Source organism: Haemaphysalis longicornis, unplaced genomic scaffold (assembly GCF_048455015.1).
Source record: "Haemaphysalis longicornis isolate Haplotype H1 unplaced genomic scaffold, Haemaphysalis longicornis Haplotype H1 scaffold_9, whole genome shotgun sequence".
In the NCBI taxonomy this organism is placed as follows: Eukaryota; Metazoa; Arthropoda; class Arachnida; order Ixodida; family Ixodidae; genus Haemaphysalis; species Haemaphysalis longicornis.
The window spans coordinates 5,313,299-5,335,204 of record NW_027526460.1 but is presented as its reverse complement, the minus strand read 5'-3'; the positions used below and the strand labels follow the sequence as shown (position 1 = coordinate 5,335,204).

General features: G+C 45.9%; 2 protein-coding genes across 3 annotated transcripts in view; one reads left to right on the top strand and one right to left on the bottom strand.

Moving 5' to 3' along the window:
* Positions 1-9,329, bottom strand: part of Alpha-man-ia (alpha-Mannosidase class I a) — a 32,195-nt gene extending 22,866 nt beyond the window's left edge. The window contains exons 1-3 of the mRNA XM_077684600.1: positions 8,395-9,329; positions 1,985-2,203; positions 535-615 (exon numbers count right to left, since the gene is read on the bottom strand). Of these exons, the coding sequence (XP_077540726.1) occupies positions 535-615; positions 1,985-2,203; positions 8,395-8,913 (819 nt within the window). The 5' untranslated portion in view covers positions 8,914-9,329. The remainder of the gene's footprint in view (positions 1-534; positions 616-1,984; positions 2,204-8,394) is intronic.
* Positions 9,330-9,424: 95 nt separating this feature from the next.
* Positions 9,425-21,852, top strand: LOC144152987 (ubiquitin-conjugating enzyme E2 J1-like). 2 transcript variants are annotated; one of them, XM_077684601.1, is made up of 8 exons: positions 9,425-9,572; positions 9,767-9,843; positions 9,925-9,998; positions 10,070-10,201; positions 12,581-12,665; positions 12,741-12,846; positions 14,759-14,885; positions 20,345-21,852. In XM_077684601.1, exons 2-8 carry the CDS (start codon positions 9,813-9,815, stop codon positions 20,759-20,761), a joined length of 972 nt encoding a protein of 323 aa, XP_077540727.1. In that variant the 5' UTR covers positions 9,425-9,572; positions 9,767-9,812; the 3' UTR covers positions 20,762-21,852. The 2 variants fall into 2 exon arrangements, with proteins under 2 accessions (XP_077540727.1, XP_077540728.1); XM_077684602.1 differs by having other exon boundaries at positions 9,438-9,672.
* The last annotated feature ends 54 nt before the right edge of the window (positions 21,853-21,906 follow it).

The following is a 21,906-nucleotide window of genomic DNA, read 5'->3' as shown; positions in this document are numbered from 1 at the left end:
CGGAAGAAGTGACAAACTAGGGCGCTGCCCCTAGTTTGTCACTTCTTCCGTCCTCGTCCCTGCGCTGTATTTAGTGTGAATAATGTGCACCCAACTAGCCCAACGTCAAGCCTTAGTAAACCAAAGTGAATTTTTCCCCTCTTCAGCAAACATGGTGTGGCCACTAAACATCAGACTGCTCAAGGTCTGCTTCAGTTTATAATGTCAAACTATAAAATGTCATTTTCCGACAAACAAATAAAAACGTGCACCAACGTTCCCACTGTACCCAGACACTACACGTGTAAGCACATAAACAAACAAAAAATAGTGATAAGTTTAACAAGAAAACGCTACCGGAGATTCACTTTATTTCAAGCATAATTTAAGCAAAAAAGATATGCGCATTAGCATTTCCCACAGGTTTTCTTTTTCCATTCTTGAGGACCTGATCCGAGGAGGAATGCCGCCCAGTTGTTTCACACAACCCCCCTTGGTTTCCATACTTGTATCCCAAGTGGCAGGACCGCTGCGGAAAGCGGGCGGCGCCCTTACCGTGTCCCCGGTCAAGGCAAAGCACGACAGCAGGCCGCCTACAAAACGGATGTTGGTCTCAAACACGGAGATGTCCGAGTTCTGGGTGCGGAAAGAACAACACACAGCATAAACCTTTCTCATCACACATAAAAATGCTACAGAGTATTTGCCAAATTAAGGGGGGACACTGGTCTTGAGGACATTTTTGTTATTTTTTAACTTGAGATTTACACATTGACTGTATTTCAACATCCGGAGCACAAATATGCAGTCAGTTTTCGTCTATGGGGTGTAAGTTTAGAGTTGTGCAACATGTTATGTCACTCCGTTTCGGGCAATTTTTTCATTATGCACCTATGAAATACTCAAACAGCTTTTATCCCTTTGTGCTCTAGAAGGACCAAGGAGTGCAACTATACCACTGCAGTAATTTTAGCATGGTTTCTGCAAACGCTGTAAAATTCGTAAATGTCACGTCATCAATTTACAATGTTTTTGTAAAACTAACTGCATAAAATCTTGTGCTAGCAAAAAGAAATTCTATGCTTTTGTGGCTTTATTGCACTGTTCAGTTCATAAGCTTTCAAATGCAGCGAAAATGATGTAAATCGAACCAGTAAATCCCAAGATGTTGTACCCGACAGCTGACGATATGGGAAAAAAATTGGTTCGGAGAAAACAGGGCACGAAGATTGCAAACAGGCGAAAATGGTCATTTAGGCGACTTCAAGGGCGACAGCTTTGTGAATAATTATGATACAGCTATGATATTTTGCAGGTACATTCTTTGGGACTTGTAGACTGCAAATAAAATTAATACAGAAAATTGATTTTTTTGGCAAATTTTCGGTCCTCAAGACCAGTGTCCCCCTTAATGAATTATTTTTGGGATAATTAATCTTGGGACAACTTTGTGGGGGTCAAAAAGTATAAAAGATACCCGTACAATGATTTTGGGCTTTGATATTAGGGTAGCTACCTACATAAATGCTACTAATTTGATTAAACTTGGCCCATAACATTTTCCCATCACCCCTTGGGACAGGGGAAAATGTCAAATATTCTGATAAGGTAAAATTATGTGGGACACACAATTTAGTTTGAAGTGGATGCTCGTTCAAGCGAGCATTAAATGCAGCAAGCAGGCAACAGTAACATATATTCAGTACCACCGTAAACTTTGATCACTTCTTTGAAATATGCCGGTCAGATAAATACCGAAGATATCCTTTCACCAACTGCATGCTGACCTTTAGAAAAGTGAGCATTCAATGCAGCAAGCATGCAACGGTAACACATATTAAATACCACTAAAACTTCAATTACTTTTTTGAAGGATGCCGGACAGATGAATAGTCAAGAAATACATACTCTTTCACTGACTGCACTGGTCTTAAGACAAGCTTATTAGAGGAGTGTTATCGTATTAAACCGGCCTCGATACCAAGCCAAGAGGAAGAATACCCACCACATCGTTGAGGCTGAGGTTGTCGGCGACCCAGTTGCGTGCACGCTGGAACTCCTCGGCCATGCCCATGAGGTAGAGGGTGTCCATGCCATCCACGATGGTGGCCCCCATGGCGGTCTTGCCGAAGATGCCCGCCGAGTGGCCCTTCTTGGACACCGGCCGCAGCTCATTCTCCCCCCACGCGTACCGCTCGTAGTTGTCCCACGCGTGCTTCATCATCTGCACAACGACACCAGCCGCCACGCGCTTAGTGGCCACGGCAATCCCACGGCCCCAGTGCCCCTTCGACGCGGCAGAACCCACTTTGAACACGCACCCTCTCGGCCAAAAATTTGCCCGTCAGTGTGCACATGTGTCGTGAAGTTGCTCTGTCACCAATTTACCCCACTCTATACATATTCTCCAATTAAGGGTACACGTAGACCGGCCCACTCCGTTACTCACATGAGGACAGCACTTCTAGTGTTCTTGGCAATTCCTTCAAAGTGAGAACCTCCGGTTTTGTTTTTGCAGATGTCTATGAACATTGGTTATTAAACCATCTGTTTGAGCACAATCTCCTCCTCCACTGTTGTTTTTTTCTTTATTATATAACGCATTCAGAAATGCTGGCCATGCTTGTGTGTAACACTATCGTCCTTGGAATTGCAACCATGAAAAAGGCCTTCAATCAACGCATCATGAATCACAATTGTCATTGCACATGGTAATTGAAAAAAAAATGAAAAAAAAAAAAAAAAGCAGAAGGCCAAATCTCTGTACTGCAATGTTTGACTTGGATGAGCCAGGGTTATAACAAAAATGCATTTAGAAGCTCGAACAGTACCTTTGAAATACTGTGTGTATACTGCGAGATCCCTAAAAATAGTTACAACAAATAAAAAGCAACAACAAGAGACTATCAAGAACATAGAAATCTAAGCTAAAAACTGCCAGCCACATAGGCTAAACAATGTGCAAAGACAAGAAATTCATGGGACGATTGTCACAGGCATAACTAACGGTACGGTAAAGGTACTGCTGTTAAATCATTCGACATGTGTCAAATTCAGCACTACATGTGCATTCAGCCACATACCAAAAACAACAGCCTTCCAACACCTCAGTTGATCTGGGTGGCATCGCTGCTTACCGGACTATACCAGGTTAAAAAAAAATATAACCCCTCCCAAAGCAGACCACCATTCAGACAGCCACACACCGATTTTCCCACTTCAGCTTCAAATCACGGTTTTACGCACTGAAGCAACATCTCGGCCATGAGACCAGGACATGGAGGAATGAATAGAGATTCGTTTAGACCACCTCGGGTTCATTAGTGTGCGCCAATATCTCGTACATACGGGCATCTATGCTTTCCATCATCGTCAGGAGAGCAGGTGCCACAGGTGGAGATTGAAAACCCACATCCTTGCATTCAGCAGCACAACCCCCTTTCCACAGAGCCACCACAACAGGGAAGGGGTCGCTGCACGTGGCTCAAATTATGAAATGGCCAAAGTCCTCGCTCTGCATTTTTTTCCTCTAGCCTTGACTCGTCATTTGTTAATTAATTCTGAAGGTTCCGCAGCCCCTGACATTGCTAAGATAGCCTTCGTCATCGCACTCCGGGTGAAATAAGCCAATTAAGCCCCATTGAAATCATCAGAGCCAATTACGAGGATTGTAGCCTGTGCTGAAGATTGCCTCGGCGAGGCTGACCCTGACGACACCAACCCTAGGGACAGAATACCAAAGGCATCGACATTAGAAAAGACGTCAGCGGAAGGTGCTGCAGACGCCCGCTGATGAATATATGACATGACCTTTGATGAAACTGCATACATGCCCTTTGTTGAAACTCTCTCTGACACAAAGCGTATAACAGAAGGACAAGGAACATTAAACAGTATGCGCAATATGTTCACATTTAATGTCAAGATACTATCATAATAACGGCAACTGAAGTTACGGAGAACTAAGAAAAAAAAGAGGGCAAAGGTTAGCGTAGCCTTTTACTTTCTGTGCACTTCCTTGGCTCAGCACCTACCAGTTATGCTTCTTGGGTTAAAATGCAGGTGGATGGGGATGAGTGGGATGGGACCTATCCCATATAAAAGCCACTAAGATAATTACACGACGAGCAAAAACAAGTCAATAGTCTTAATTGCATTTTCATAGATTACAGTTACCACACAGTGTTTGGCAACTTATTGCTGTTTTTCAAACAACAAGGGAGTAAAAAAGTTTAAATTGATGTTTCAAGTTTCACAGTTGTGCCTTGGCTATAAGAAGTGCCTAGTAAGGTCCACAGATCAATTTAAACCACTAAAGTGAGTGATAATCTCGTATACATAGTTATTCAATTACGTGTTGCATGTATCATAAAAACAACCATCACCAGTGAGAATCATACCCTTAAAACTGTGCTAGCTAGTTCAACGCCTCCACTACTAAGCCACTGCAGAAAACAGCGCAGAAACAACAAACCAGAAATGACCTTAACACTCGCAGATCTCGGTGCCTAGATCCGGTATACTCCGTTCCCTTCAGCTCGGCACGTGCCAGATCTGTGCGGCTATCCCGAACGTTGGGGAGAGAGAGAAGACAGCAGCTGTTTTCCCAAGTTCAGCCACAGCCACACAGCTAAAGCATTTTGCAGACTTATTAACAACGCCTTTAGCAGTTGTGATTCCGGATTTATGCACTCAAAACACACAAGCCGACGATTCAAGTGGCTGGACTGCTCATTTTCCCGATGCTCCCTCAATTGTGTATTCCTAAAATGACAAATGCCATCCCAGAAGTGATGAGCTTTCTTACTTGCGTTGAAGCTGAAATGTTAATGTCATACCATTGACGTGGAAGGACATCACAAAACTGATCATTGTTTTTTTTCTTGACCTCGAAGTGCATTCACCTGTGTTTGTCAGTCAAGCAAGCTACGTACACGTAACGTCTGCCAATGAAGCTGGATATGAATGAATGGACATTTAAAGAGCACAAAGGGCTAAAGAATTACGTATCTCATTTGAATGGAAAGGTGAGACCCCTCAATGGCTTGTTCAGCTTTCATTTGATGACAAGTGATGCTTTCCTTGTTCAAAAATAAAGTACTTGAAGCTGACATTTCCCTCATCTGTTTTACACTCAACTTTACGCAAGGAAAACATCACTCTGTCAAGCAAGAGCCTCACTGTCATGTAATAGGGGAAGTAGAAAATATCGGTTAACATGGTGAGTGGTAACCCCAACTGCTGGTGTGGTTGGATAATTGTCCAGAGCAATAACTTTTCATTTCTCGCTGTTGTGGACAACCTGCATAAGTATTCGCGTTTATATGTCTGTGACACCTTACAAGAATTCGAGCTTGCAAAACTAATTTTAGGTCACGTAATCTGCCTACAAAATGCTGACTTTCTTCTGCACTACCATCCATATGGTCAAGAAAAAGTTCACTAATATGTGCCTGAGAAAAGTTTTCCGATACATTTATTTTACATTTACAGGTTTTTATCTTACTCTATACCCTTAGGGAAAACATTTTAGATAACATCTAGCAACCCCTTTCACAGTCTGCAGAATAATGTTTTATGACTACAATGCTTGTTTTTATGATGAGGTGTTTTCTGTGTTATTGGGCAACTCCAGCTGCAAAGATTGAATACCCGTATTTCTTGCCCTGTACTAACAACAGGTCAACTCATTCTTTTTAACAAATCCCTTTAACAAAACTTGAAGAAAAAAAATAGAAGGAAGAAGCAAACTGCCAATGTTGCCATCGGCCACAATGGTGGATCAGCTTCAGTAACATAAAACTTAAAGTCGCAGTACTTTTTCTCTGGAAAGACGATTGAATAGGAGCAGTTCATTAGTTGCAGTAAATGAGAAGAGGGCTTCATGGTTGCTGCTGCTTTGCTGCTTGCTACGAGAAGTCAACTGGGAAGAGAGTCAAAATATGAAGAACTGGTTTACTGAATGATTACTAGCTCAGGAAAGTATAAGGCCGCTCTGGAGCAGATGTGGCTCCCATTGTTACAGGCACGCACAAGCGCACGACAAAAAGAACTTATATTTATCCTCTGTATGGCGCACGGCAAAGCAGTCGCTCTCTTGTTCTCTCGAAACAGACGTCAGCAGTGACACGGTTTCTTCCTCAAAATGCCTGCCAATCATCTTTTCTCTTTCCACAGAAACGTGCCATAGCAGCATGCCATTGCAACATCTGCGATTGCCACTGCCTCCTTATCACTGCCCTTATCAGGCGGGCTGTTCCCAGTTGGTTTGAAGCCACATGGGGGGAGCATCCTTTCAAGTGTTTGCACGTGGTTGAGTCACGAGCATTGCTTCTGTGCTTGAGAATTCTTGTCTTTCTTCTGCTGTCTTTGAATATTAGTAATACTCGTACCACCTACTCACTTAGCTCCAGCTACTGTTTTTTTCCCTTCATTTCTCTAACTTCACTTCACTTCATTCCACATGAGGTAAACTAAGAGTAACAAGTTTGCCTAATCTGGCTAATATGTAATTTTATTGGCCTCTTACAGTGAACACCACTGCCATTATTGCAATACAAAAGACAACAAAAAATACCTATCATTCCCTAGCAAGAAGCCCGTACAAAAAAAAGTTCATATGTGTGTGTGAGATTTGCGCTGACGAAGGCAAGTCTTTTTGCTGAAACATTGGCAATAATTGAGGTCGCTACCTTGTTCAAAGGTTTTTTTCTTCGTGTGTTCTACAGTAGAAAAAATGATGCACATGCCAAAAGAGGAATGGTTTTCACGTTTTGACCGGGGACCAGCCTTCGTCAGAATAACCTGACAAAGGCCAGTACCCAAACCAGTCCTCTTTCGATGCATCTCATTTTCTTTATATATATATATATATAAGAAGAAAAACTTCGAACAAGGTAAAAGCACGATTGTGGCCTACGTTTCAGCAAAGAGAACTTGCTTTCCTCAGGGCAATCTCTCGAGGAAAGCAAGTTCTCTTTGCTGAAACGTAGGCCACAATCGTGCTTTTACCTTGTTCGAAGTTTTTCTTCTCTTGTGTTCTCTACCATCTTCAAAGTTCTACTACTCCCTATATATATATATATATATATATATATATATATATATATATATATATATATATATATATATATATATATATATATATATATAGAGAGAGAGAGAGAGAGAGAGAGAGAGAGAGAGAGAGAGAGAGACAGACAGACAAAATGATATGTAGTGTGATGAGTTTGAAAGATGGGGTGAAAAAATTCATTACCTGAGCAAGTATGCAACGTGCAAGATCTTTTCCAAGAGTGGTTATGTAGGGAAGAATAAAATGTGAGCCTAAAAATTAACACAAAGGCGACTACACCGCAAAGGGTGAGTTAAATAAATCCGTACAAATGCACTGACAGCTCCACTTCTGTGCTGCTTAATGTTATTTAATACTTAGAATTCCATTTACTCAGCACACAGCCAGCTTTCCTTCCAACCAGACCTCAAAGCATAGCACAATTTTTATTCCCAAATTAAAAATTCCTGTCCTTGCCTTCAAATCCCTCGCAATTAAGGAACTGAACAAAAATTCGATTCAGAAAATGCAAGGCATTCTTTACTTCCGAATGCACTTTCTGATCCAAATTACTCACATCCCAATACATATATTATGCCTTTTAAGTGTCATAGCTTTGCCTGGTTCACATGTAAATACAGTTCGGACGAAGACTGCAAATATACTGCACAAAGCAGCAGGTTGCTTCATTAGTACATTGGCTCTGAACATTCAGTGCTGATCTGAATTTAAAAATGACTCTGAACATTCAGTGTTGTGAATGTTCACACGTAGGCCCTGAAGGTTCACTGCTGACCCGCCCTTCAAAAACAATGCGGGAGGTACGCGGGCAAGGCCCCTTTTGGGCCTCTGCCCGAATGTCGACGTGTACGAGTGTAACAAAACACAGTCTTTACTGCTATATACGAAACTGGGGCAAAGAGTATTAAACTACCAGCTTCGCTGCCTCAGCCATGAATGCGTACAAACGTTTGTTAGCCGGCGTTCATGGCTAGTGAGCATTCATTGAACGCGAGCGCTGGATAATGAAGTATCTGTATGAGTGCGCACGGAGCAGTGCACGAACGATACCGCCTACCCGATTGGAATACAGCAAACACAGCTGGCGCCTTTATCGTAAAAAAAAAAAGTATAAACGTGAGTTTCATACGCAGGAGTGCATAAATACGTGGTAACCACGGATTACGTTCGGACGAGCAATGAACAGTTGGCTAGGGAGGCCACGCTCACAGGCGGTGCGACACGGGAAGTGCTCCGTGGCGAAGTCGCGGCCCGCAGCCAACAACCCGGCATTTAGGACACGTTGACCGAGTCGGGGCGCACTGCAACACACGACCGCGTTGCGCACAGATCCCACTCACCTCTCGAACCTTTTCTCTTCGCTCGCGGTTCTCGGCCTCTCTCTGCGGGTCGGGCACAACCGAAACCTGCGGCTGCCCAACGGCGGGGGTTTGCTCTACGAGTGGCCGGGCGACCGTCGAGGTCCGCTTGGAGGACGCTGGCCTGGCCTCCTCGGGCTTGTCCACCTGCATGTGCAAGCCGAGGTCGTGGATGATCTTCTCCTGCAGCTTGTTTCGGTCCTCGGCCCTGTGCGGGTCCTCCTCGTCGGCGACGCCGTTGTGGCGGGGCACGTTCACGTAGTCCACCGCGTGTGGGGGAGGCAGCAGCAGGTCCGGGCCGGCATTTTTCATGTGCCGATAAGCGTTGGAAGCGCGCAGCTCAGGCAGGTAAAACACGGCGCCGATGCAGACCATCAAGAATGTGGCCAGAATCAACACCACGATGTATTTCTCACGCACTCGTAGCGTCTTACGAGCTGACCCACCGGGCGCCACGCTGATGTACTTCAAGTACGTCGGGAGAACACCGGCGGATGCCATGATCTCGCGACACGATCGCCGGGGCCCGCCGAGAGTCGCCCGCGGTGGCCGCCCGCCTCGCAGCCGATGATGAGGAACTCCTACTCAATCGCTGCTCATCTCATGACGTAGCCAATGTGGCCCCAAAGCCGCACGGCAGCTGCGGCGGCATCCAGCCAGAGCGGAAGCAGCGGCTGCTGCGAATAGTAGACTATACCGACGTTGCTAAACAAAGCTCGGCCGGAGCAGCTGTGCTCGACGGGGCGCAATTTCTGCACGCCCACATCTTCAGTACCACGAAAAACTAATTAGTTACCAATCGCGCAAAGCAGCAGCCACAGCAGCAGCAGCGCTCATATGCATGCTTGGCCTAGATTGAACGACCAGAATCCGCCTTGATTGCCTTGATGCCATACGTGAGAAGCACGCCAACAATAACAACAACAAAATGCCCACAAAAGTTCAGTTTCCTCTGAAGCGGCTTGTCATGCGGCGCCTCTAGCGGTGACAGCACGAGGCACATCGGCGTTTGTTGACGGTTGGTTGACGGTGGTTCGGTCGGTTGGTTCCGTTCGGTGTGGTGCTGCCGTCGCTGCCGTCGCGGCCCTGACTGTAGCACTTGCGCCGCAAATTCATTTCTACCCTCAGCAAGTTATTTCGCTCCACGGAGGACAAGCTACGTACGTATGCGTGCGAACACGCCGAGAGCCAATCATTTCTTAAGTAGGCGGTGCTCCTATTGTGTGTAGCATCTGCGTGTCGACTGTCGAGCCACGTCAGGTTTGCATGTTTGGATGGCAACTACGTGCCCTTTGTCGCCCTGCCCAGCGGCTGCTCGACATGCGAAACTAAACTCTGTTGCCTTTTTTCGTAGACCACCTTCGGCGTCTTAGAGTTAGAGCGACGTTCAGCTGCTTGTTATGGAGGGGCAATACAACCTCCGCAGCCCAGGTGAGCTAGACCTGTGATCGCGAGGTGCATGCGAAGTAGCGGCCTTGTAGAACTAGATATTTAATGATAAATTTTTTTCAGCCGTGAAGCGGCTTATGCGAGAAGCCCAGGAGCTCCACGAAGCGACTGAAGAGTATTATGCGCAACCTCTTGAAGTAAGAAGGGAAGCGATTGCTGGGTTGCGTTTCGTGGCACACCCAGTGCTGAAAATCCGCGTTGATTGCAGGACAACCTGTTTGAGTGGCACTTTACCGTTCGCGGACCTCCAGAGTCCGAGTTTGAAGGTGGTGTCTACCATGGCCGTGTAATTTTGCCGCCCGACTACCCCATGAAACCACCCAGCATCATCCTGTTGACGGTGAGCTAGCTACTGGAATGCCTTGTGCGAAATGTAACTTGCCATTGCTGTCACTTCACAGGGGCGAAACAGTCAATCTTTTAAGTGGCAGTCAGCAGTGTCATTAACTTTGTTTCTCCCAACTGCCTTTTACATGAAATCTGTGGAGGTCTTTAGGAATGCAGTTAGCGTACCACATGGCAATTTCGCTATCACTGTTGGCCGACACATTTAAATGGACACTAACGTACGAAAGCAAGTTTGTGTCGATAGGTTGGCTGCAGTTGTTTGCAGGAAATGTTAGTGAAGTTGGTGGTGTTTATTGGTGTATTCCCACTAAATAAAGGCTAAATAAGCATCCAGAAATAAGGAATAAACGTCTCTGGGGACTTTTGTTGAACACCTCTTCCTATAAACTGAGAAGTGTAAAGTATACCAAGCAGACTCCTTCTCGCTCTCAAACACCACACGTGGCCACCCTTGCTTTAGCTTCGCTTTTGGTTGTTGTTTTTTTCCTTAATAGGAAAGTGCACTGTGAAAGATTTATAATCAAAATGCAAGCTATGGTCACCCCCTTACTGTAGGGGATCTGTATTTGTTATTTACTACAACCTAAGTTGCATTTATCACAGCAGAAGCTGGGTGACCAACTTCTTTAAAGCTTCGTGTTGGGCTAGTTGGTATAGCACCGAGGGCGGTATTCAGAAATTATTCTCGCAGGGCAAGGAGGAGAAGGGGGGAGTTGCGGGTATTCTTTCCTCCATGTGCGGGCACAGTGGTGGCCATGTTGAAAATATATATTGGCCTATTTTCGCATATCAATCATGCGCATCAGTGACATATAATAGAAAGGTGTAAAATGTTGAAGCTAAAAAATATTTCAGGGAGGAGGAGGGGGGGTCAGAGCCCCCTATCAGGGCCCTCCACCAATGGGGGATTGAGCCGGAACTTGTTACAGAGACAGACAACACCGAGACACACACACACACTCTGTATTTGCACCGTCTTCTCGTCAAAGTATATGTCTTTGTGTTGTCTGTCTCTGTAACAAATTCCAGTGCAATTCCCCAACGATGATAGGTGACCAGATTGGCATTGGTTTCAGCACCATAAATGGCCCCACCACCACCAAATCATCTTGGCTCCATACTAATGCTGCTTTTCTTGCTTCACACACACACACACAAAAGAGAGGATAATGAGGATACAAAAGACAGCTTTTATTATGATGCGCTGCTGTGGCTCAGGGGCTAAGGAGTTGTGGTGCTTTTCAGATGGAGGCGAAAAGCTCTAACGCCTGTGTGTCGAGATTTCGGCACGCATTAAAAACCTCCAGGTGGCCAAGATTAATCCACTATGGCATGCCCCATAGCCCAGGTGTAGCTTCAATGCATTAGGCCCCCAAAATTCGACAGCTTTGATTACTTGTTTTAGAAAAGCCAGGCATGGTTTGTTGTTAAACAAAAGCCAGAAATGCTTTGAAAAGTCTGACCTTCCAACTCAAGCAACAGTGTTATCCAGCCTTTAATGACCTGCTAATGGTGCTGTAATGCTCTGTTACCATAGTAGGTGAAAACACTGATTGTTCAGTGATAAGTATCTGTGCAGTTGTCATACGGTACATGGAATCCATGTCTCGTGTGCAGTGTCAGATCAAGATTGAACAAGTTTCAGTGGCAGACAAGTAGCGAGAGGTTCAGTGGCAATTGGTTTAATGGTGCAAAATGCAAGCTATTTTTGCTGCTGCCATTAATGAGTGCAGGCAGCACAACACAAATCTCAGTGGTCTTAGCTAAAACTTCATAGAGAAAACTGTGAGCGGCATTCGGCCATGGGGCTTGTGTTATTGGGAACACATCTGAAGCACTGCACAGCTGTATGCAAAATTTATTCGTGGTAATCCCGGGCAAAACTAAAAAAGCGAAGCACCATCGGAAAGTTGTGCAAAAGCCAGCTATATTTGTCATTTGTAGCCCAAAATGGCCTGATCCCTAGACTTTCGCCTGAAGCCAGATTCTGTGAAACAACAGCCATCATTCTGAAATGACATGATACCTGCATAAGAAATGCATGTCTTCCTTGCTTCAGAAGTCAAATGAGCATGGGCTGGCCAAAGAAAGCGCAGGGCGACGCACCAGCCAGGTGAGCATAACGATGGTCGAAGTGATGCGAGGGTGTGTGCATCAGTTTGAACCGTGGTGCTCATCTGGCTGGTGCACCGTCCTGTGTTTTCTCCTGCCAGCCCATCTGACTTGCGAAGCAAGAGGAGCAAGCGCTTCTGGTGCAAGTATCATGTCATCCCGCATCTCGTCTGCCAGGCTTTATCTGGAGCATAAGCGCTAGCTTTTTTAACTGCAGACTTGGTCTGAAGACTGCTCTTGTTTTTTTTGTCTGTTTCAGCCAAATGGGCGCTTCGAGACCAACAAGAAGATCTGCCTGAGCATCTCGGGCCACCATCCGGAATCGTGGCAGCCATCTTGGTCGTGTGAGTGCATGCACTTTTGGATGGTTTGGATGAAACTTGCCGACGGTGGTCATGGTCCTCTCCAATTCGTTGCAGTGCGCACTGCTCTGCTGGCCATCATCGGTTTCATGCCAACACACGGAAGTGGTGCAATCGGATCCCTGGACTACAGCGCTCAGGAACGCAAGCAGCTTGCGAAAAAGTAAGACGGCCATCCAATTTGCGCCCACTGCGAGACAAGGGCCTCTCCCATAGCTGGAATCCATCGTTTGCTGCCCAGGTTTCTTGCAAGGACATCCTTGGAACCACTTTCGTTGTTCTATACTCGGTGACAACTTAAGAACGGCACCAGAAGTTGCCGCTGTGCCTTATCACCGTAGCCGGATGTTTCTCCGCGCGGTGCAAGTAGGACGTTACTGGGAATATTTTGAACATGGCGTGAGCCGTTCCCGTGATTTTTTGGACTTAATATGCTTATAAACGACTCTAGTGACGACAAACAAACTGCGTGAGACAAGGCAGACGATTTCACGCATTCATAGCAAACCCCTTTCAAAACGCGCGTGCTCTGACGTCACGGGTTTGGCGCTTTGGCGGAGTGATACACTACATGAGGTGGTGCTGTTCTTGAGTTGTAACCGAGTATAGTTAACCTGCTCTTTGTTCTCCACGTGGAGAGGCTGGGCCTGGGCGTCGATGCATGTAAAGGCTCTTCCCTAGAGGGCAAAAGTATTGGAAGGAAGCCTGAGACACTGGGCAAAGCTTACGGGAACAGAGGAAGGAGAAAAGGGACGAGTGCATAGAAGTCATGAGGGAGGCAATGAAAGCAGCCAATGAACAGCAAATGTATGAGGCGCATCCAGCGTGCAACACGGTACAAATACAGTACGGTACAAAAATCTGCAGTATATGTGGGTCCACAACCTAGAACCTGCTGTCCTGACAGGTTTCGCTAGGGTACACTAGCAACGCTTTTACTGCATAATTTCATTTCCTAGTTTTGTCTCACATGCCAAAGTCTTTTATTCAGACAGAAGCCAAGATGGAAAAACTGCACCTTCTGCTCACCACTATACTCTGGGCAAGTACTGAGCTAATGGTATCTCACTTCTGGGCAAAAACACAGAGGTGTGTGCTAGCACTATTGGGTGGGAAGCCTGCCAGTGGGAAGAGCGGGGCGAGCCTGCTAGTGTGACATCTGGAAGTAAGGAAGCGTGTAGGCCTCCTGAGTTTCCAGTTGGTGGCACCCTCCAGAGACCTAGCACCCACTGGGTGATGCACACGGTTGGCCAAGGTAACGCACACTATTTCTGCACTGCACATGCACTGAGAAGCTAGAGAGAGCTCGACTCAAAAACAGGGAAACAGAAAAGGAAAGGCCGTGATAAGGGGGCCCGGGAGGCATGATGTAACACAAGTGAACGAAGAACTTGCTTTGGTTCACATAGGAGCACTAAGGACGGTTTCGCTTTCTTATGATTAATCTAGAAAGTGATGAAACAAATGGCGCTTGCTCTGTAAACTATGTTTGTGGTCATTTTATACAGCTTGTTTGTGCACGCCTTGTACAGCTGATTGTGTCTTGAGGACACATAAATTTTCACCTCTGCCTTAGTGGCAAGGGCTGATGCATTTTAACGTGTATTTTGTCGGCTGAATTTCATTTGGGGAGTTGTTGCAGAATGTTGTCATATCAGAAGTTGTCACAAAGCCCCATGAAAGTTTTGACACTTTAGGTTGACAAGCACAGCTCTTCACGATATAAACAAGACCTGCACATTCTCTGTCTCAAAACAAGCACACTACCGCGGTGGTGTCGCAGACACTGAAATGCTGCTGCAAAAACGTTTACTGGTGGCTGTGGTGCCCTCTGGCTATAATAGCACGGCACATGCCCTAGCAAGCAAGGGCTTGGCAGAGAGGCTAGCAACGGTCGTCAGACTTTCTGAAACTTCTGACCGTGAGACTAAGTGTGCATACATGTTCATTCAGCTTGACCTCAACACAGTCTGTACTTTTCACTTTGTTGCAGTGATCAAGTTTTTTTTTCAGCTGCAGAAGGATGATAGTGCGGGGCTTAAAAGAGCTGTTTTGTTTTCTGTCCTCACTTCCAGGTCGCAGACGTGGAGCTGCCCCAAGTGCGGCCCCATCGCCAAGCTCCTCAGGGAGCACTCACAAGAGCCTCAGGACATGACTGCCGACAAGGAGGCGAGAGAACAGGCTGCACAGATCATGTTCAAGGCGAGCAAAAAACATCCCACATGTTCATCCTTGGCGGGGAGAGAAAAAAAAAACTGTCATTTTTGCGCAGATCCCATTTGAAATTGGTGATGCGGTGCATTTTATCGCTGATTGCGCAACTTGCACTGCAATCGGAAAGAAACTCTTTGGTGTTTTGACGCGGTAAAGACTTCGTCGCCACTCCGAGTGTCCCAGCGATCCAAGAAAAAAAAAAGGGAGGATCTTCTCAAGGCTGTTGCTAGATTTCATGGCAGTTATCGAATTGGATGTGCTACCTACCAATGCTTAATTAAAGCACCCTTTGGGAGGGCAAGAGTGCTCGCAGTCACTGCAGCACCGGTTAAAATCAAACAGCATTGGAAGGAAACTAGGGGTCTGCAAATGCCAAATAGTAACTTTCGAATCGTATATCGAATCGAACTTGGGAAAAAAGTTCAATGTCAAAGTGAATATCGAGTACCATTTTTTTTTTTTTTTACAGGCCTCGATTTTTCATTAGTTTTTGAGCAAAAGCACAAGCTGCTTTGCATGTGTGGGAGTGGTGACGTTCTTTTTCAATCTGGAGAACGCACTTTTCAACTCGCACCGGCGGTACTCCAGGAATCCGGAGCAGGCAACGTACGCATTAAAAAAAAATCCCGACTTGCACTGTAGTTGCTGTACTGCAGTCATAGGCAACGACTACACAGCACCTCGTAACTCAGGAGCAAACATTTTGCAGGCGTGAACAACAGGACGCAAAAAGACGGCACAACCTTAACTCTTTCGTTACCGCGGGAAATTGACCAATTTTAAAGGGTCTAACAAAACATTTTTTTGTGCTATACATATTGGTTAGGCACACATTGCAGTGACATAAAATGCAGATTATTCCACGCGCTTTCCAACGACGCCAGTTTTAATAATGTTTTCCTAAATAAGGATTCCGAAAAAAATTATAATTCGAAATTTTTGTCCACGCGTCGAAGAAAATAAGGAAAAAGTAAGTTGTGTATAATAAACCACCAGTAGTAGAAAAATTTTAAAATATGCATTTTGTAGGTAGACATTTCAAAAACCCATCCTAGAAAAAAAATTGAGTTGCGCGGTACAATTTGTCAGATATAAATAAATGTTAGCCCACGCGGTGCCCGTGCCATGTGGTGAAGCCCAACCTCTATTTCAAGTTTTGCTATTTTGGGTAGTTCTCTAGAAGAAATTTGGTGGTTTGACATTATTAAAGGCCCAAATTAGCCTCCACGTGATGTAAAAACACCTTGTCAATGATTATGACCGGCACAATATTAAGGCAAGCAAGCGATGAGAAAAAATCCGCTTGGAGTTGAGAACCAAACTCTTTGGTTGATGCTTGTTGAGGTTCTGATGATCACTTATCAATCAGAACTTTCATTTGCGGTTTATTGTCATGTTCTGACTCACTATGGTAGCCCTGTTTGCAGGAATAAAGTACGATGCGCTAGAATCATGCCCAGCAAGCTTTCACCAAGCCGCCGTCGGGCTGTGAAGCGAGTTCAGCACTACGAGCCTACTACATTGCAGCGCCACCTAACAATTTCGAAAAGAAACAAATGCAAGGCTGTTGGAGACTTTGTCAGAATAAACAGTACTACTAAGAAGCGACACTAGACTTCCGGAAATACCCTCGTATGAAACCGAAACTGGCCGGTGAACAGCTGGCGGTGTTCAAGGCCAATTGGAAGCGTTCTCCTCGTCTGAACTGATACCCGACAACTTGGTGTTATCGTTTGACTTTCAGCGGAAGCTCTTATCGCAGAAGAAAGGTGTAGATAAAGTGGAAGCGCGAGCGGCATGCTTGTTTTGAGGATCAGTAGCGGGCAACGGAGGCGCCATGGCAAATGAGCTTGTAGTTGGGTAACTGCGTAGTAGCGCCAAATATGAATTTCGCAATGTGAAAACGAAAACGAAACTGCTGGAAACTGGTTGAAAATGTCAGGCACACTTGCTAGACATACGAGGGACCATCAGAAATAAGCTTTGGGAGAATAAAGCTGCCCTTTGTCCGAACCAAAGATTGTTAGTGAATAGCTGGGGCCATTTTCAAGTAATTATAACCTCTCAACGCTGTCGGATTACAAAGCTGACCGCATTATTTGGTATCTGACTTGCCAGGAGCCTTTTGACAAAAAAAACTATTATGGTAATGCAGTCTAACCACGACCTGCATCCTTTTTTCTCAAGTGCAGCAGCCACGCCGCCAGAAATCGCCGCCAGAAACGCCGCCAGTAACCATGCACCAACTGCATTAAAAATAGCCAGATCTGCAACCGCTTTTGATTTTAAATTAACGGAAGCACTGTCAAAACGGCGGCTGTCTTTACCGGAAGCTGCCCTAACATGTAAATCTCCAGTTGCAGGATACAAAATGGCGGCCAGAGTCGATGGCATCGGCTCAAAAAAAAAAGATCTTATCGACGCAATCGCAGATTACTCCGTGCAGCGTGATGAAATTTACAGCCTCTGCAAGGCGCACTCGTCGAAAGCCCGATTTGGATCATGAAACTTGCCGAGCAGACAGTGTAGCAGCAGTGCATTAACACGCGGCGACGTGTCTCGCTTTCGCAAAGCCAGGGAACATTCGGAAATTCCACTCAACTATTAAAAAAATCGAGTAGTAGATATCCTATTCGCGAATTGAATTATTCGCATAGGTGCTATTCAGTTTGTATTCGAATATTCGAGTATTCACACACCCCTAAAGGAAACCCTACATAACCAAAGTACATCGATACAAAAAAGGTCTTTTGTATCTACCGGACAGATCCTCAACTAAGATCTGCTACATTTACAGCAAGTTTTAAGCCTGGTGATTAATGCTCATTGAATATTTTGTTACTCTTTGAGCATTATTAAAAATGGTAGCCTTTCTTGGGCAACTTGAACCCAAAAATTTTGGTCTCTCTGTATGTCTGTCCCTCGATTCAGCCGTCCGGCCAAAGTTACTTCACAGGTTGAAAGACACGATTAACATATACCATACCTGCCAGCATGGTAGAAATTCGTAGAACTTGTGGACCGGAAGGAAGGAAGCATACTTTAATTTTAAAGGGATTAGCGTTTTGTGACAACTGTTCTCACGTTTTCCCAACAATATGTTAAAACTGTCAGTCTTGAAGAGTAATGAGCAACAACTCCATTGGGCAGGAGAAGCATATTCTGACATGTACGATTTCGATGACACTTGGCAGTACTGTCGCAGATTCAAGCCCACCACTGCACTGCGAAGCAGCTACAGCGGTTGTACTGCATCGGACACGGCAGTCACACAAATTGTGAGGCGAATGCAGAAGTCCTAACCGGCCCCCGAACAACGTGCTATAAACAGGCTTGTGGAGGTAGCTGAAAGTCGTGAACATGGATGGGTAGCCTACCCTGCGAAGACGACGGAAATCGCAGCTTCTGCAGATGGTGGTAACAAAAGTACATATTGCTCTCTTGTGGCGGCGCAAGGTACCAAAGTTTAATAGATGGTCCCCCCCCCCACCTTTTTTTTTTCTCGAAAATGCGTAAACTTTCTGGCGCGATTTGTAAAATCGTAAGAGGGGTCAAAATTCATGCATTTTATGGAAAACTTTGAAGAGTTGGTAGGTATGATATACCCACAACCATTCCTAAGCAGCTAGATGTGGTGGCAGTAATCATGCTTGTCAACATTCTTGAACAAAAACAAACCATTACGCAGATTTGAGGCACAAAATCAATACATAAGTGATATTTGCAGTGTTCCTTTATTAAAAATATGCAGATGCTTTATTTGCGATACAAATGAAATACGCCATCTCCCATCATCGCCTGCGACATTCGCCCTCCTCACTGCATTCGAAGAAGTTCAACAGAATCGGACGATTCCAGTAGATGGCATGTAGAAAACAGCCTTAACAGGGAGCTGTGGAACACGGTACAATTGAATGGATTTACGTGGCCGACGCACTATCTTGAAACGACATGTGCAAACAAGTAAGCAGATGCGCAGCCTATTTTTTGTTTGTATGAATGGCCAACAGAAATCTAAAACCTTGAGCAACTTTGTTTCACTTTCTGAACTGCAACAGCTCTGAAGGGGCAATCTTTGACGAAACCTTCGAGGCCCCACTATGCCTGCCACTGCACCCAAAAGAATTCAAAGCAGAAGCATTGTGAATGCAACTGGAATATTAGTGGAGGAAACTGCATTGAGGTGGATGCCAAATTTTCCTTCGCAGAAACTTACTCAACCTTGGGGATTTCCCCTAAATCTGGTCGAAGAACTGGAATATTTTTTGCAAGAAAGCTGGCAAAACAGCAAATATCAACCGGGGCTCTGTGTCAATTGTTAGCAAGGTGATAACCACAGTGGCCTGAAACTTTGGCCAAAGAATGTAACATGGCGGCTCATAGAGCAAGCAACAGAAACAAAAGTGGCGTCGTAAAATTTTGTACTGTGCTGCATGATCGCTTTGGCTAGAGAACAGCTATTTGAAGGGACACTGAAGTGTAGAAACTACAGTAGTTGGACTTTTTGGTTCCTACACTACAGCTTGTGATGTTGCAAATCGTGAATGGCGAAACAGGAATTGTGGAGCCTGTCTATGCATGCAACTGAGAAGTACATCTATGTGCGAGGTCCTGCTGAGCATTTTTTCTGAAAGACACAGCTTCTCTCACTTTTTCAGTGAAATGTTTGGCAAAGCCCTACAGAAACAGGTCAAAGGTTTTTGTGGGTGACTGCTAGGGCCAGCCATTTCCCTCTGTTACTGTCGGTGTCTGTACATGACAGCCAGCAGCGGAAGTACGAGGTTACTCGCGACCTGTCCGGCCGCCATGCTGTAGAATCACACGGGTAATTCCAGCTTGTTCTCGTGGACGGCGGCACCTCCCGTACTCAAATGTCTTTGAGGGCAGGCAGTCCCTCGTCACACGTGTGGAGTGCTCTTACGTGTCGCGGAAGAGTGAAAGGGAAAGGTGGGAGAAGTGCCAGGTGTAATTTTTCGTTTGCAATCAGATCAACCGCGGTTTCTTGTTGGGCGAAAGCTGAAACAGAGTTGAAAGGGTGTGACATTCCAGTGAAAATGCTTTTCAGCCTTTAGCGTCTGTCCCCTTACTGCACCAAACATCACCTGGTGTACCAGTTTTGTGTGTTTTCAATGCTACAGTCAACTATTGTGGCTCATAGGGCTTGACATTAGGAGGTCAGCAACATTGGTTTTTGAGGAACTTATCCAACCACCAGCTAGCTTTTGCCTGCTTTTCTTCTTCTTTTTTTCAAGTGTAGTGAAGTTTGAATTGTTTCAGTTGCTGCAAACAACTTCTGCTTCTACACTGCTTCAGTTGAGCTTTTCCCTGACAAAAAAACTGCGTGTTTTCTGCTTCTTTAACCTGCACTTTGTGAGCCTTGAGTGTGGCAGCTCTGAGTTGAGTAGCTCAACGTTCGTGCGGTGTGTGACCTGTATTTCTTTATCCAGGACGCCAGTGAGCGGCCCACCACCCCTGGCTCTGGTGAAACCAAGCCTGCGGAGCAGAGCACGCCAGTGCCGCCACCAAGCAGCACTGACAGCAGGACACCGACTGAGGCCCCTGCGAGTGAGCCTGCATCGCGGAGCACACCATCGGCCGAGGTGGCGGCCCACCCGCCGGACGACACTTCGGACGTGGTCAAGCGGCGTCTGGCGGCGGCAAGGATCCTGGCCCAGCGTGCAGAGCGGCTGGCACAGCAGCAGCCGCCGCTGGCCGCTGCCAGCGAAGAAAGTGCAGCCAACGCGGGAGGCCGGGCCGCGAGTGCGAGCTCCGGCTGCAACATGCGCTTAGCGTACAGTGCCGCCATCTGGATCGTCGGCAGTGCCTTTGTAGGCCTCCTCATCCGGCGCGTTTTCTTCCTGTGATGGGCCAGGGGACAGGCTCGAGCGTTCCAAAATGGACTGCGACCAGCGTGCCCACGCCTGGGATATGAACTGTGGTTTTTTTAGGCGGGTAACCCGGTCTGGCACGCCCTGCGAAATTGACCGAGCACTTAATGGGTTGGTGCAGTGGTCGTCGTCACAAGCCTTTAAGAAAATGACCGGTGATCTACACCCGGTGTTGTTGCCTTCTTCAAGTGGAGCGACTCTCACAGAGCGGCTGGGTGTGTGTGTGTGTGTCACACTGGTGTGCACGATGCGAGAGAACCTTTTAATGGCTCAAAATTTTACAGGACCATTTAGAAATGGCAGGCTCGCGAGACAGCGTGGTGCAATAAGGGCTCAAATAATATGCTGCTCTTCTAGGGAGGAACTCTGCTGAGGAGTGCCTACCAGAGTTCATGCGGTTAAAAAACCAAGATGGAAGCTGTGATAGGAAGTGGACAGTCTTTAATCGGCCTTCACACAGCACACACCTGCACAAATGACAAGGTGCTAACGTTGCAGTGAAGAGGAGGATACGTGCTTCTTGGAAAAGTAGCTAGAGTTTAGGAGCTCTATGAGTTGAAGCAGACAGGTTGCAAGCTAAAGTTTGTAGTGCTGGGCATCACTCAGTTCAGCTGAGGAATAAAAAAAAGTACCTCTATTCGAATCCAGGATCTGAGGCAACTGCCAAAGGAGTCGCTTACTAGACCTCCAGCCGCAATCTCTACGGTGTACTGCATGGCCTTCATTCCACTTTGCCAATTTTTCAACAAAGGTATCTGCTGTCATGCCAGTTATTGACAATTTCCAGAACTAGCTCATACCCTTAATGTAAAAGTGAGCGTTTCCCCTGTACACACCGTGCCGTCTCATGTGCCTGTTGGGCAAAAGCACGAACTGCACGCAATCGACAACGGCTACCCGATCCTGCACGCCACCCTAGCTGACCACGCTTGTTATCACTGCAAATAGGGGTGTTAGCGAATTTTCATGCTTTACATTGTCAAGGGTTCCTGTATGCCAGAAAGCACTATAAACACATCTCCAACATATGCATTCCTTATGAATAAAGCACCTTTTTGAAAGCTGTATTGTTTGTTAAAGTATTGTTTGTTAAATTCCATACAGAATGTCTAAATAAAGGG